The sequence below is a fragment of the Leptonotus elevatus genome, chromosome 3 (genome assembly GCF_054856555.1).
Source record: "Leptonotus elevatus isolate MCC_2025b chromosome 3, RoL_Lele_1.0, whole genome shotgun sequence".
In the NCBI taxonomy this organism is placed as follows: Eukaryota; Metazoa; Chordata; class Actinopteri; order Syngnathiformes; family Syngnathidae; genus Leptonotus; species Leptonotus elevatus.
Window position 1 is genome coordinate 83653 of NC_141241.1, and position 11943 is coordinate 95595.

Here is an 11943-nt window from a genome sequence, read left to right on the forward strand (position 1 = left end):
CGTCCCCCCCCCCCAAACATGCCTTTCTTTATCGTCCGACATTTCCTTTTGTTGGAATACATGACCTTATTTTATTAACATCAGACGAATAAGGGGTAGGACGAGATACGTTTTTAACTTCCTCCTACCCCTTTTGAACATACAACCAATTTTCTTTCTTCCTATTCTTGTTTTCTTTTCATTTGTTAGACTTGTAATGTGTTTTCTTTGTTTTTTCATGTTCAATAAAGGACCAAATCATGGCTTTGCGACGACAAACTTACGTGCGACGTATATCCGTCTTGTCAACGTTTATTCGGAATTATTTATTCCATAGCCAAAACTCACATTTTCCTATTTTCGATACGCTTCAAAATCCACCTCACACAGTAAAAACTTGTTTTTGTTGCGAATTTCTAGCGTTTCCATTCTATTTCTTATGAGGGATTTTAGAACCATTTCAGGTGCTCATGCCATCATTAGTTTCTTTTCTAAGGCTTGTATTGACTTCATTCGTCATTTTGGTGTTCGCTGCTGCCTTTGGTAAAAAGAAAAAGTCAATTCAAAACATTTTGTCTTCAGAAAGGACAAACAACAACTCACGAATGTAGAAGAGCAGATGAATGTTACTCAGATTTTGTAGAAAGTTCCACAAAGATGGCGGCCGCTTGTAACGTTGCTCTTCCCTGGTGAGGCGTTCCGGGAAAGTCCTGGCAGAAGGTGGTCACGCCTGGGGAAGACCCGGAACGCGACGGCCATCTGTCTCCTGGCCGACCCACAACCCGACCCCCGCCCACAATATCTGGACGAAGCGGCTGGGGGGGAGCAGTAAGCGCAACAGGCTTCTCTGTGAAAGTGATAAGTGCGACCGCGCGAGGGAACGGACAGACGGCTGGACGTCCAGACGCAGGACCGCGCGAGGGAACGGACAGACGGCTGGACGTCCAGACGCAGGAAGCCTAACGAGGCAATTTGCGTCTTTGCGAGCTCTTGGGAACAACGAAGCTCGTTGGAAGTGGGCATGATTGGCACAGCTGTCGCTCGTCGTCGTTGGCTACTCGACAGACGCTCGCTCGCTTGACGTCCGTCAGCGTCTTTCCGCACTTGCGCCGTTTTGTCCTCACATCGCCGGAGTCGCCTGGTGACGGACGCGAGCGTTTGCCAGCGCAGACCAATTTGGAGGAATTCTTCCGTTTGGCATTTCTGGTCCTGGGAAGAAAGACCTTCCCGCCGCTCTAGCCAACGCGCCGGCCGCCGATTTTTCATGATGATGACGACGACGTTCTGCTGCTGGCTGCCAACAAACGCCAAATTTTGCTTTGTTTGCTCATCGTCCAATATTTGCACTTGAAATCTTTCAAGATTTTCCACGCCACATTTGGAGCAAAAGACAAAACTTTTGGTGGCATTGCAGGCACGCTCGACTGGCTGAGCTGCAACCAAACCACACGCCCGTCTTGAATTTTTTTTTTTATTCAAGTTACAAAACAAGACTGAAGTAAAATGCTGCTGCAAGTTGACACGCACACACATCGATGACTCGTCCACGTGAGGCCGTCGGCGGAGGGCGTGGTCAATCGGCGGCGTTGGAGCCGGAATCTGAAAAAGACAAAGCCGACAAAAAGCTACTGACAAGTAGGAGAAGGCGGCGGCGCCAGCTGGCTCTACTTTTGCACAAATGCGTCCCCGACATTTGTACAAAAACTTCCAAGACGGAAAAATTGCAAACGCTTGACGAAAGAAAGCAAAAGTAACCAAGCGGCTTTCCGGAACCTTCCATTGAAAGTCGTCATCGTGGACCGCTGACAAATCAATTGCACTTTTGCAATCTGCCAAGATGCAACAAATTCAAACGTCTCCACACGCAAATCTCAACGTCGAGAAGCACCAACAAGATTTTGGAAAAACTTTAGCGCGCGCTTGTGAGAAGCAAACGTGCGAGTGAAGCTCTCAAATTTCTCAGTCCATTTGGATGGGACAAAGTCCGGACGTTGGTTGGACAAGCTGTGACGGCCTGAAAAGTCCAAACTTATTTTGGATCGGGCTTGCGGGCAGGCGCTTGTGTCAGCACTTACTCTTTCCGTCGCACGCCACAATCTTGACCTTGTCCACCTTGACCAGGTCGGTGACTTCTCGGAACTCCACGTCGTTCAACACGAACGTCCACACGTTGTCGCAGAAGCGATACGTGTTGAGCGAACCCTGACAACACAACGGCCACGTCAGCACGGCCGGCTCGACCACACATTTTTCTCCAAAGCGCCGCCGCTCGACTCACCTTGAAGTTGACGCGGTTGCGGACGCGGTTGGCGAGGGCCGTGTTGATGGCTTTGTCGAACTGAAGAAGAACCTGCAGGGCCAACTGGGGCGTGATCTGCTGCGTCTGGCACACACAACACAACACAACACAACACATGCTTGCTTTTGTCGTATTTTGATTGAAAAGATTAAGATTATCAGGCTCCTGCAGAGCTTTCTGATTAGCTGCTCATTTCAATCAGGTGTGTTAGAGGAGGGAGACAGCAAAAACATGCCAGGGCCGGATTTGGACAAAATGCCTTACAGCATTGAAAACATCTGATCTTGAGGAGCAAAAACAACAACAACAACAATAAAAACCAAGTGTGACGATGGGGCCAAACGTGCCGAAACGAGCATCCAAGTATTCGTTCCATTTCGTATTCGTTCCATTTGGGCTCGCAAGATGCCACATCCAAAATGGCGAAGCGCTGGCGTCGCAAGAAACGTCGAGTATGTGCGTGACGTGGAAAAGTGCAATAAAAGTCAAATCCAGGCGCGTCCCTATTTGTTTGCAAGTTCAACGGCGTGGGAAGGAACGACCCCTCGACGTGCCCCCCCCCTCCTTTCTTTCTTTCTCGGCCGGCAAAGTGGCTAATCGCTAGCGTAAACTCCAAGTGTCGCTAGGTTAACACGTTAGCAGGCTCGCCGCTCACCTGGATGAGCTCGTCGAGGCTCTCCTGCAAGCTGTTTCCCAGCGTGGTGTTCCTGTACAACTGGTACGCCATGCTCGAACCCAGCACAAACGCCGCGAGGCGACACGCGCTATGCAGACCTCACGGCGATCAGCAAACGTCGGCGGCGGCGTCGTCTTCTTTCTTTAGCCGGTTGACAGACAGACAAACGACGACGACTTCTTCTTCTTCTTCTTCTTCTTCTTCTTCCCTTAGTTGTTGGTAACTAACTTGAGTTGCATTGCCGCCACCTTGTGAAATGGAGCCAGACTCTTTTTCTTCTTCTTCTTCTTCTTCTTCCCTTAGTTGTTGGTAACTAACTTGAGTTGCATTGCCGCCACCTTGTGAAATGGAGCCAGACTCTTTTTCTTCTTCCAATTAATGGCGGAATGCAAGCAACTTTCAGGCGTATACCGCCACCTACTGCACAAGAGCGTGTCCCACACTTCTCAAATCTATTTCAACGTCGTTGCCCTGAAACGTGTGAAAATGACTTCAGTCGGTGAAACATCCGGGGTCCATTTCACAACTAACCAACGATGAACAGCGAGTTGACTTACACTGCGAGCGGAAACTCTGCGTTTCCCTTTCCAGGACAGCTGGTTTGAGGTCCTTTGATCAACGCGGAGTAGTTTCACCTGACGTGACCCGACACTAAAAAGACCAAATCAATGGAGCCCCGATTCGTCGAGTCACCATGGCAACGGGGAAGCAGAGCGCCCGCCGCCCTCTGTTTCTGCGTTTTTTTTTAATTTATTTTTTATTTTTAATTAACCCTTCTCAACTGCAAATCTTAATGCGATTTGATGGCGAATTTGAACATGTCTAAAGAAAAAAACGTGCAACCCCGCAGCGGCTCCCGGTCGAGGAAGGCGGCGTTGGAGAACGTTGCTGCTCGGGTCAATGCGGACCTTTAATGTAATCCTTTGCAATCAGGGGAAGCGCGTTGAATGGTAGCTCACGAATTCATTTCATGTCGGTGCAATCCTGCGAAGGAGAAGCGCACGTGACTTAAGATGAAATGTAAAATCATTATTCGAACGGTTATTTAAAAACCAAAAAACACGCACGATGGACTATGATGTGAAACGGTAGCGCTCCAAAAGAGAAGTGTCCAGAAAGGCCAGCAAATCTGTGCGTGGTCTGACAACAATGTCGCCACAAATATTGAATTCCCTGCGCCATGTAGCGGCACCCTCATCAATGGGGTCATTGTCAAAAGGACATCCCATGTCTGGATTTTACGCTCGAGACTATAGACTGTTTCGGCAAAAACTCAGCTGGCTTTGTGAATGAGGAAATGAAATGTGGTGTGTGGCTGAAAGGAGGCGGGGACAGAGAAAAACTCGAGCTTCGTTGTGAAAAAGCTGCCACCGACCACCAGGTTAGGTTGATGGACAATGTTGCTACGGTAACTGACCGTGAGCTTAAATGAGCTTTTTTGATGAAAGCGGTTCGAGTGACCTCTTTTCCTGCTATCAGTGACTTCGCTTTCTGAAACGGAAGACGCAGACTTTCCCACATTTGAGGGTTTCTTGACGCACTAAACTTGCGTTGCGATCTTCTTATCTTCCTTCTCACAGGAAGTTCTCTAAATGCAGCAAAGCTTATTTGATTCTGTACGGCAACCGGCAGGAGTCCTCAACACGGTGCCGGCGGCCACCAGGTAGTCCCCCAAGGACTGACATTGGGATTCCCTGAGAATGTTGTACAAATGATCAAATATGAGTTGAGATTGATCGAAATCATGTTCTGCCGTCCAATAAATGTGATTGGATTCGAAAAGAATTGAAATCGATCTGGGTCGGGCTTCGAGTCATTCTTGCCGCCTGCCGAGCGTTTCGCCGGGAAGGACGAAAGCATTTGACAGGTTACGCTTGCTCGGACGGCCCGACGGTCTCATCTGCCGAGCGACCGAACGTTATATGGACGCCCCAAAAAACGGGCTGTGGAGGTTTGACTCCCAAGCAGTGTTGCGCGACGCACAAATGATCCAATATCAATTCTTTGGACAAAAAGCATTTATTTTCCATAAAAAACAAAAAAATCTGTTTTTCTTTTTGTTTGTCTCGTAGCAGTCGGGACAATCCAATTGTCTTCCCCAACAAGACAGAAGGTCCATCAAGGCTTTTGTCTGGACATTTTCTTACACGTCAAATGTGGAAGTCCACAACATTTTCGTGCCACATTTGCTGTTCCAAAAACGCAAACCCAACCCCAGCCGGTCCAACTTCCTGTTTGTCAGCCACGCCCACCTGGGAACGGACTTCCGGCATTCAGCGCCGACGAACCTCCTCCTTGGTGGACGGGACGGGATTTGGACGGGTATTGGGAGGCCGCTCAGGCTTCCGGTTGCTTCTCCGTCTCCGGGTCGTCTTGGCGCCGTAGGGGCGCCACCTCCGCGTCTCCGGAGCGCCACTCCGCGGCCGTCGCGCTGCTGGGCTCGGCGCCGACGTCGGCCGGAGCTTCGTCGTCCTCGGGAGGCAAGAACCCGAGCGGCTCCAGAAGCTTCTCCACGTCCACGCTGGCCAAACGCTTGCCGCCGCTGAGCAGGTGAGACACCGGAACGCCTGCACGCACGCACGCACGCACGCATCAGTCGCACGCACCCACATCATTAAGAAACATGCGTTCTGTTTGTGACTTGACATTGATGACGTCGAGTTCATCACATGTACGACTTTGGTTGGCTCAACATGTTGCTCGTGTGTATGTAGGACACGTTGGCGTGTCGGCTACATGTGCAATGTACACCATCTCACAAAAGTCAGCACACCCCTCACATTTCTGCTTTCACCAGATGCAAACATGAGAAGAAAAGGAAGAACACTTGGACTGAAAATTGTTCAGTTTTCATCGTTTGGTCCTGCAAAATAAGCTCAATATCAAAGTTCAACCCCTGGCAACAAAAGTGAGTCCACCTCTAAGTGAAAATGGCCAAAGTGTGGCCAGCACTGCCGGAAAAGTGTCTTGAGCCTGGAGTTGAGCGGAACGCCACAGGTTGCCACTCCTCCATGATGACATCACGGAGCTTCCAGACGCTGATCTGAATCTACGACCGGATAGCTGACTTTTGAAGCCGCGAGGCGGCCATATTGCTCCTCCCAAGAAAGGTTTCTCGACATATCACACCTGCACTCAACCTGTTGGGAGCGGAAGGCGTCCAACGTTGACTTTGGGCAATCTTCTGCAACAAAATGTTTTTCCCGTGCCGTGATGCGAGCGCGCCTGCTCACCATTCACAGCCGACACCTTGGAACACCAGCGTGATACTGGGGAGGGAATTTGGACACTTTCACCTAGGGGTGTGCTGACTTTTGTTGCCAGGGCTTGAGTTATTTGGACAGCCCAACCAATGGACAGACGAAGACGGACAACTTTTCAAGGTGTCACGCGAGAAGGAATGCGAAGGGTGTGCGCACTTTTGTGACATTGGACTTGTTGAAAAGGAGGGGAGGGGCAGGAGGAGGAGGAGGAGGAGGATGAGGATGAGGATGAGGATGAGGATGAGGATGAGGAGGATGAGGATGAGGATGAGGAGGAGGAGGAGGATGAGGATGAGGAGGAGGAGGATGAAGGCTCCTGACCGAGGACGATCGCCATCTGCTGGGCAGGGAAGAGGACGCGCAGGCAGCGGTCCAGGAAGGGCAGCAGGTCTCGGGCGTAGACGCGGCACATGCGCACGAACACTCGCCGCTCGCCGTCGCTCAACGCCGAGTCCTCGGCGCGGTGGAAGGCCGACAGCTGAGCGCTCACCTGACGGCGAGACGGGCGGCACACGCTGGTGACAAATGGCCCACGCGGGGATGAAAGGTCAAATTGAGGAGGACGGCGTTCGATTGAAACGAGCGCCGGCGATGGCGTCGGTCTCCATATGCGCCGGCGCCCGCTCCCCACGCATGGCCGGCTCATCGTGACCTTTCCCGCCAAACTTTGAGCCAGCGCGTTTGCCTTACGTGGCCGAGGGCGCGGTGCAAGTCGGCCGTGACGCGCTGGGCGAGCGCCAGGGGGCAGCACAGGCGCAGCTCGTTGAAGGCGGCCAGGATGCGGTTGAGGAAGCGACCCAGCGGCGGGAAGTCCAGGAGGACGGCGGGCGGCGCCAGCGTTCCGGCCGGCTCCGCCGTTTGGCCGCGGGAGGCGGCGGGCCCCGGCACGGAGGGCGCGGCCACCGGCGCGTACGCGTTCATGTCCCGTTGGAAGTGCGCCGCCGCCTCGCGCGCCGCGCTCCCGAAGGCGTCGGCCGCCGCCCGCGCCAAGGCGGCCGCCATCCGGCCGCGGAAGTCCACGCCCACCCGGCTGAAGGACAGGCCCAGGTACATGCACTGCGCCGCGAGCGAGTCCAGGCGGGTGCCCGCGCCGCGCCGCAGGTCGCGCTCCAGCACCTCCACCAACTCGCACACCTGCGCAAAAAACAAACGCATCTTAGTTGCCACGGACGGGCGGACGGACGGGCGGACGGACGGACGGCGACTCGCTGGTGCTGCACAGCCAATCACAATTCCAAAGGTGAACATTTGTCACATGTCGGTACGAAGGTCCATGGAAATAAACTTCAAATTCATTCATAAACATTCGCCATTCGCGCAGCCGTCGTTTTTCTTTTTCCAACTTCAAGGTTCAGTTCAGAGTTGAAAAACTTTCAACTCAGTTCACGGTTGTTTTTTTAAATTGCAAATCGGGACCTTTGGCCAGCGCCGACGTGGACGTGCAGCCAGCAAGCTTTTCGAGACTCCACATGCAAACGGCTGCTCATTAACGGCAAGATGCTGACATCGCGATATTAAAACTGCCACATTGTCGTCGTGTCGCCATTTGAAGTCATTTGCGACCAAAAACGTATAAAAACGTTGTCATTTAAATGTTGCCAAACTCCCCAAAACACATTTATACGTTTTTTAGAGCATACAGAAGGCTTTGATGCTTGAAGCAATGGCAGTAATTACAAAGACAGGCAGCAGGTGGCAGCAAAGTATACGAGATTAATCAGGGCCATGTTGCAAAACGCCCCCCCCCCGCCCATGATGAAACTTAGCTGTATTCTAATGCTAATTGCTGCAAAACATAAACAGAACTGAACAGAAATATACTTTTTTCTTCCTGATGAAAGAAGAGACTGTAATCTTTCTCTTAGTGGGTTCCATGTTTTGATAGCAGAAGAACACAATGTTCTGTGGGCCTTGCAAAATCAGTCCAAACCCACCACAAGCACCTACGGTGGCCCAGTGGAAGCAAAAACTTAAGGAAGTGGATGCAATGGAGGCCGTAACGGCACAATTCCAATTCCAATCTGAGGTGTTTACAAAACAAAAGATGGTCGGATACCTTTCTCACTGACTGGACCCCCGTATTGAGTTGGGGTTAGGGTTTCTGGACCGGGATTTGCCACCTCTGCGCACAAGTAATACACATAAAAAAAAAAAAAAACTAATACTGAAACTAAAACAAAAACTGAAAATGAACTAAAATGAAAAATCCAAAACTATAATAACTCTTTTAATAACCCTGACTTGTTTCGGGTGGTCACCTTGGCGAGCACCCAGCCGTGCAGGATGTCGGGCCGGTGCGGCGCGGCGGCGGGCCGGCGCTGCTCCGAGAAGATGGCGCGGTACTGCGTGATGATGTCGAAGAGGTGCACGCGGCACGCCTCGGCGCTCTTGCTGACGTGCGCGTAGGGCTCGCCGTCTGGGACGCCGTCCAGCGCCGCGCGCAGCCAGGCGCCGCGCGCCTGCAGGAACTTGACGCGTAGCTCCGCCTCTCCGAAGGCGTCCATCCGCCGCAGGTAGCCCACCACGCGCAGGCACGACGACAGCTGCCCGTCACTGCGCAGCTGCTGCAGCAGCTGGAGCAGCATCAGCTGAGCGCTCGCACCCACTTCGCGCACCAGGCCCTGAGCGCGCACGCACACACACACGCACACGCACACACGTGACAGTGTTCAGGGCGAGGCTGTCACGTTGACATTTTAGCATGCTTTTACCGAAGTGGCACTTTTCAAAGCGCCTCTTTCAAGTTCATGACCTCCAATCGACCTTCTTTCTCACGCTCGCAGGAGGGACGAGCAAGAGGAAAGACGCGCTCCAAACGCATCTTTGCTCTCATTCATGGGCATTGTCCTTAAAATAAATAAATAAATGGTGCCAGTGGGTACCAGTTAGGCCCAAGGGCAACATGAGTAGCCAATGGCTCTGGTCTTCGATGGGACAGTGTGACTTACTAAGAAGAATGTGAACATGTATTGAAACTTAACATTTAAAAAATTTATTTTGGACACTGACGACGCTAAGTTTCAACGCTCGTTGCCTTCACACAACATGACGATTAAATGAACACTTCTTGCGACACCTACAAAATAAGAGTACACATATATATATATATACTAGCTTGATTGTGACGCAAGCTGTCCACATTTTGGCCTGTCCAAAAGCGCAGACAGAACGGCGCCGATGTCAATCTGAACTTTGGTAAAGACCATCTTTGACCTGGAATGAAAATAGCGCCATTTACGACATTTAAGGCCGAAAACGGAAGTTTCTGAATTGGTGACTTTTTTCGACCCCGCGGCCAATCCTTGGGATGGACGAGATCTCGCGAAAATCCCGAGTGCGAAAGGTTGCGGTACCCGTATGACAGGAAGCGCGCCGTGTTTCTTGTCCAGCCGGCGGACGTACGCGGCCAGCTCCAGCGCTTGGTCGTAGTAAGCGTTGCGCACGCACGTGTCCATCAGCTGCGGGATCTCCAGGATCTCCAAGATCTCCGTGTGGCGGTTCAGCGTCAGCGTGTTCATGCGGCGGCTGGCCGACATCTGCTCCGCCTCCTTGGCGAAGCTCCTGAACACAAGCAAGCGCGGTGAGCGGTTAGCGGTTAGCGGTCGCAATCCCGACAGCCGCCACCGAAACACACTGATGGTCGCTTTCCAAAGAAGACAAAACAATCAGCATTTTTGTCAAATTTTGGACGGATGTTCAGGACCAAAACAGAAAGTCAACCGATGCATTTCCTCGACTGTCCATTTAAAAAATAAAAAGAAAGGCCAGATTAACCGATTGAAATTGTAAAGTGAAGGCCAAGTAACAGGAGATAAACGTATGCACGATTTGAAAATCCACTCCGAAGACTTGAGTTTGTGAAAAATGTTGAGTCTGTGCGGGACGTCCGTCGGCACACCTGATTCAAACCATCAGCAAGCTCTGCAGAAAGCCCAGAACGATCCTGATCATTTGATTCAGGTGTGTTGGAGGGTGGGAACCTCAAAGACATGTCAGACCATGTCCCTCGAGGACCCGAGTTTTTGAGACCCATGACCCAGATGGCGCCGAAACTCAACTGACTCCGCAACCGACTCCCAAATGACTCAAATGTCGCAACGCGACAATTGAAGTGACACTTCAACCGGCACCAGTTTGGAGAATCGGAAGACGCTTCAGTCCAAAGGGCCTTTTTCGTGTCTATTGAATGAAAATCTGCTTCCAAACACCTTCAACATTCGAGCACTGATTAGTTGTCAACTGATCTCCGCGAGTCTTTGCGATTGGTCTGCTACCCGGGAAGTCCTTCTCCCATTGGCTGACAACTTTGTTTCACTTGGTGACGTCCTCCAATAAGCTCCGACGGGGCGACATTCTGTTCTCGGACTGGACACGTCAACAAACCGCGTCGCTTGGCCGACAAACTCGAGAATGAAAAAAAAAAAAGTAGAAGAGAGAACCTCGCAAACGGAACATTATGGGTCAAGTGTGTGTGTGTGTGTGTGTGTGTGTGTGTGTGTGTGTGTGTGTTGTAGGCGGACCGGCATCTCTGTCCGAGGGCGGGCAGCTTGTCGAGCAGCCGCGACACAGCGGCCTCGACGAGACCGAAGTCTCGGTAGATGCGCTCCGTGCAGTCGGCGGTGCGGATGAAGGTGTGGTAGTTGGCGAAGGCCAAATGTCGGGTCTGCTCCAGGATGCTCGCTCGCTCGTCCGCCAGCCGCTCTTGCTCGCGGCCCAGCTGCTCCACGCCGAACGAGCTGAGCTCCGCCAAGTAGGACGCCAGGTCCGCCCTGTCCGTCCAACTGTCCGGGAAGCAGTCCTGAAAGACGGACGCCAAATTGCTCTCGTCCTCCACGTCGACCGTCGCCATGGCCGGGGCCCGGGAGGAGAACAAACAAACAAAAATGTCCTGCGAAGTACCACGACAAAAAAAAACAAGCAAGCACAATTTGCTTCCGCTTCCGCGTCTTCTTCTTCTTTTGTTTCTCGGCGCCGGCCCAAGTGCAGACGTGCTCTTCATCCCCGCCCGGCGCCCTCTAAAGGACATTTTAAGACATTGTAAAATTAGGTTTCCAAATTATAATTTTTTTCCATTAAATGTGTGTGAGGGGGGAGGGGCAAAAACTGAAAGCCACTTACGCTTACGAGGTATGAATCACTAGAGGGAGCTGGTTGAAGACGTGCAAACTTGGCCGCCATCTTGAAGCGGGAGTCCCCTGCCATCTTTTCCGCTCACTTGGCTTGAAGTATCCGCGTTTCGATTCAATAAATTCATAATTAGGCTACTCGTCGAAATCTTTACCGATTTGAATACGGATTGGTTGGTTCGAAACACCACCGCGCGCACACACGTTCTGGCCGAAACGTTGTCACATTAAAAGTATTTAGACATCTGTCTAGTGAGTGTCGATTGCCCCCCTCAACATCTGTACCGCTTGCACTACTTGGTGTGTGTTTGCCTTCCCTTTTCCAATTGCCTAGAAACATCAGACATGCAGTTCTAATACCAGACACATGGATCATTTCCTCATCAGAGATTTCAAAGCATATGACTTGAATATTTAGTCACTCACTAAATCTCGGTTTCTAGAGGCTGGCTAGACAAAGCCATGAAGTTATTTTGAGACGCAATGGCCTATTTTTTCAAAGGCAAAATTTAGACCGCGTCGCTACGTACGTGCCACCCGCAGGTCCGCAGTGTTTTGACTTGACGTTTTAGCGGATCATACCACATGAAAGCTTGCAAT

General features: G+C 51.5%; 2 protein-coding genes across 3 annotated transcripts; both read right to left on the minus strand.

Annotated features, from left to right (window-relative positions):
• Positions 1-1436: 1436 nt before the first annotated feature.
• Positions 1437-3619, minus strand: gtf2a2 (general transcription factor IIA, 2). 2 transcript variants are annotated; one of them, XM_086070734.1, is made up of 5 exons: positions 3512-3619; positions 2934-3425; positions 2258-2362; positions 2055-2181; positions 1437-1578 (listed from the first exon to the last, which is right to left on the minus strand). In XM_086070734.1, the coding sequence occupies exons 2-5, from the start codon at positions 3003-3005 to the stop codon at positions 1553-1555; spliced, it is 330 nt and encodes a 109-aa protein (XP_085926860.1). In that variant the 5' UTR covers positions 3006-3425; positions 3512-3619; the 3' UTR covers positions 1437-1552. The 2 variants fall into 2 exon arrangements, with proteins under 2 accessions (XP_085926860.1, XP_085926859.1); XM_086070733.1 differs by having other exon boundaries at positions 2934-3543.
• A 1341-nt stretch (positions 3620-4960) lies between these two features.
• On the minus strand, positions 4961-11893 carry cog8 (component of oligomeric golgi complex 8). The gene is made up of 7 exons (XM_086070732.1): positions 11336-11893; positions 10738-11232; positions 9571-9778; positions 8476-8838; positions 6908-7351; positions 6539-6707; positions 4961-5521 (listed from the first exon to the last, which is right to left on the minus strand). The coding sequence occupies exons 2-7, from the start codon at positions 11214-11216 to the stop codon at positions 5292-5294; spliced, it is 1893 nt and encodes a 630-aa protein (XP_085926858.1). The 5' UTR covers positions 11217-11232; positions 11336-11893; the 3' UTR covers positions 4961-5291.
• Positions 11894-11943: the final 50 nt, after the last annotated feature.

What these genes read in the sequence shown, in the direction of transcription:
- gtf2a2 (XM_086070734.1), bottom strand. Translation starts at nt 3,005, where the DNA reads ATGGCGTACCAGTTGTACAGGAACACCACGCTGGGAAACAGCTTGCAG. An exon ending in GCCTCGACGAGCTCATCCAG is followed by an intron (nt 2,363 to 2,933) that starts GTGAGCGGCGAG and finishes TGTGTGTGCCAG; the next exon opens with ACGCAGCAGATCACGCCCCA. An exon ending in TGTGGCGTGCGACGGAAAGA is followed by an intron (nt 1,579 to 2,054) that starts GTAAGTGCTGAC and finishes TGTCTTTTTCAG; the next exon opens with ATTCCGGCTCCAACGCCGCC.
- cog8 (XM_086070732.1), bottom strand. Translation starts at nt 11,216, where the DNA reads ATGAAGAGCACGTCTGCACTTGGGCCGGCGCCGAGAAACAAAAGAAGA. An exon ending in TGCACCGCGCCCTCGGCCAC is followed by an intron (nt 6,708 to 6,907) that starts GTAAGGCAAACG and finishes TCTCGCCGTCAG; the next exon opens with GTGAGCGCTCAGCTGTCGGC. An exon ending in GCAGATGGCGATCGTCCTCG is followed by an intron (nt 5,522 to 6,538) that starts GTCAGGAGCCTT and finishes GCGTGCGTGCAG; the next exon opens with GCGTTCCGGTGTCTCACCTG.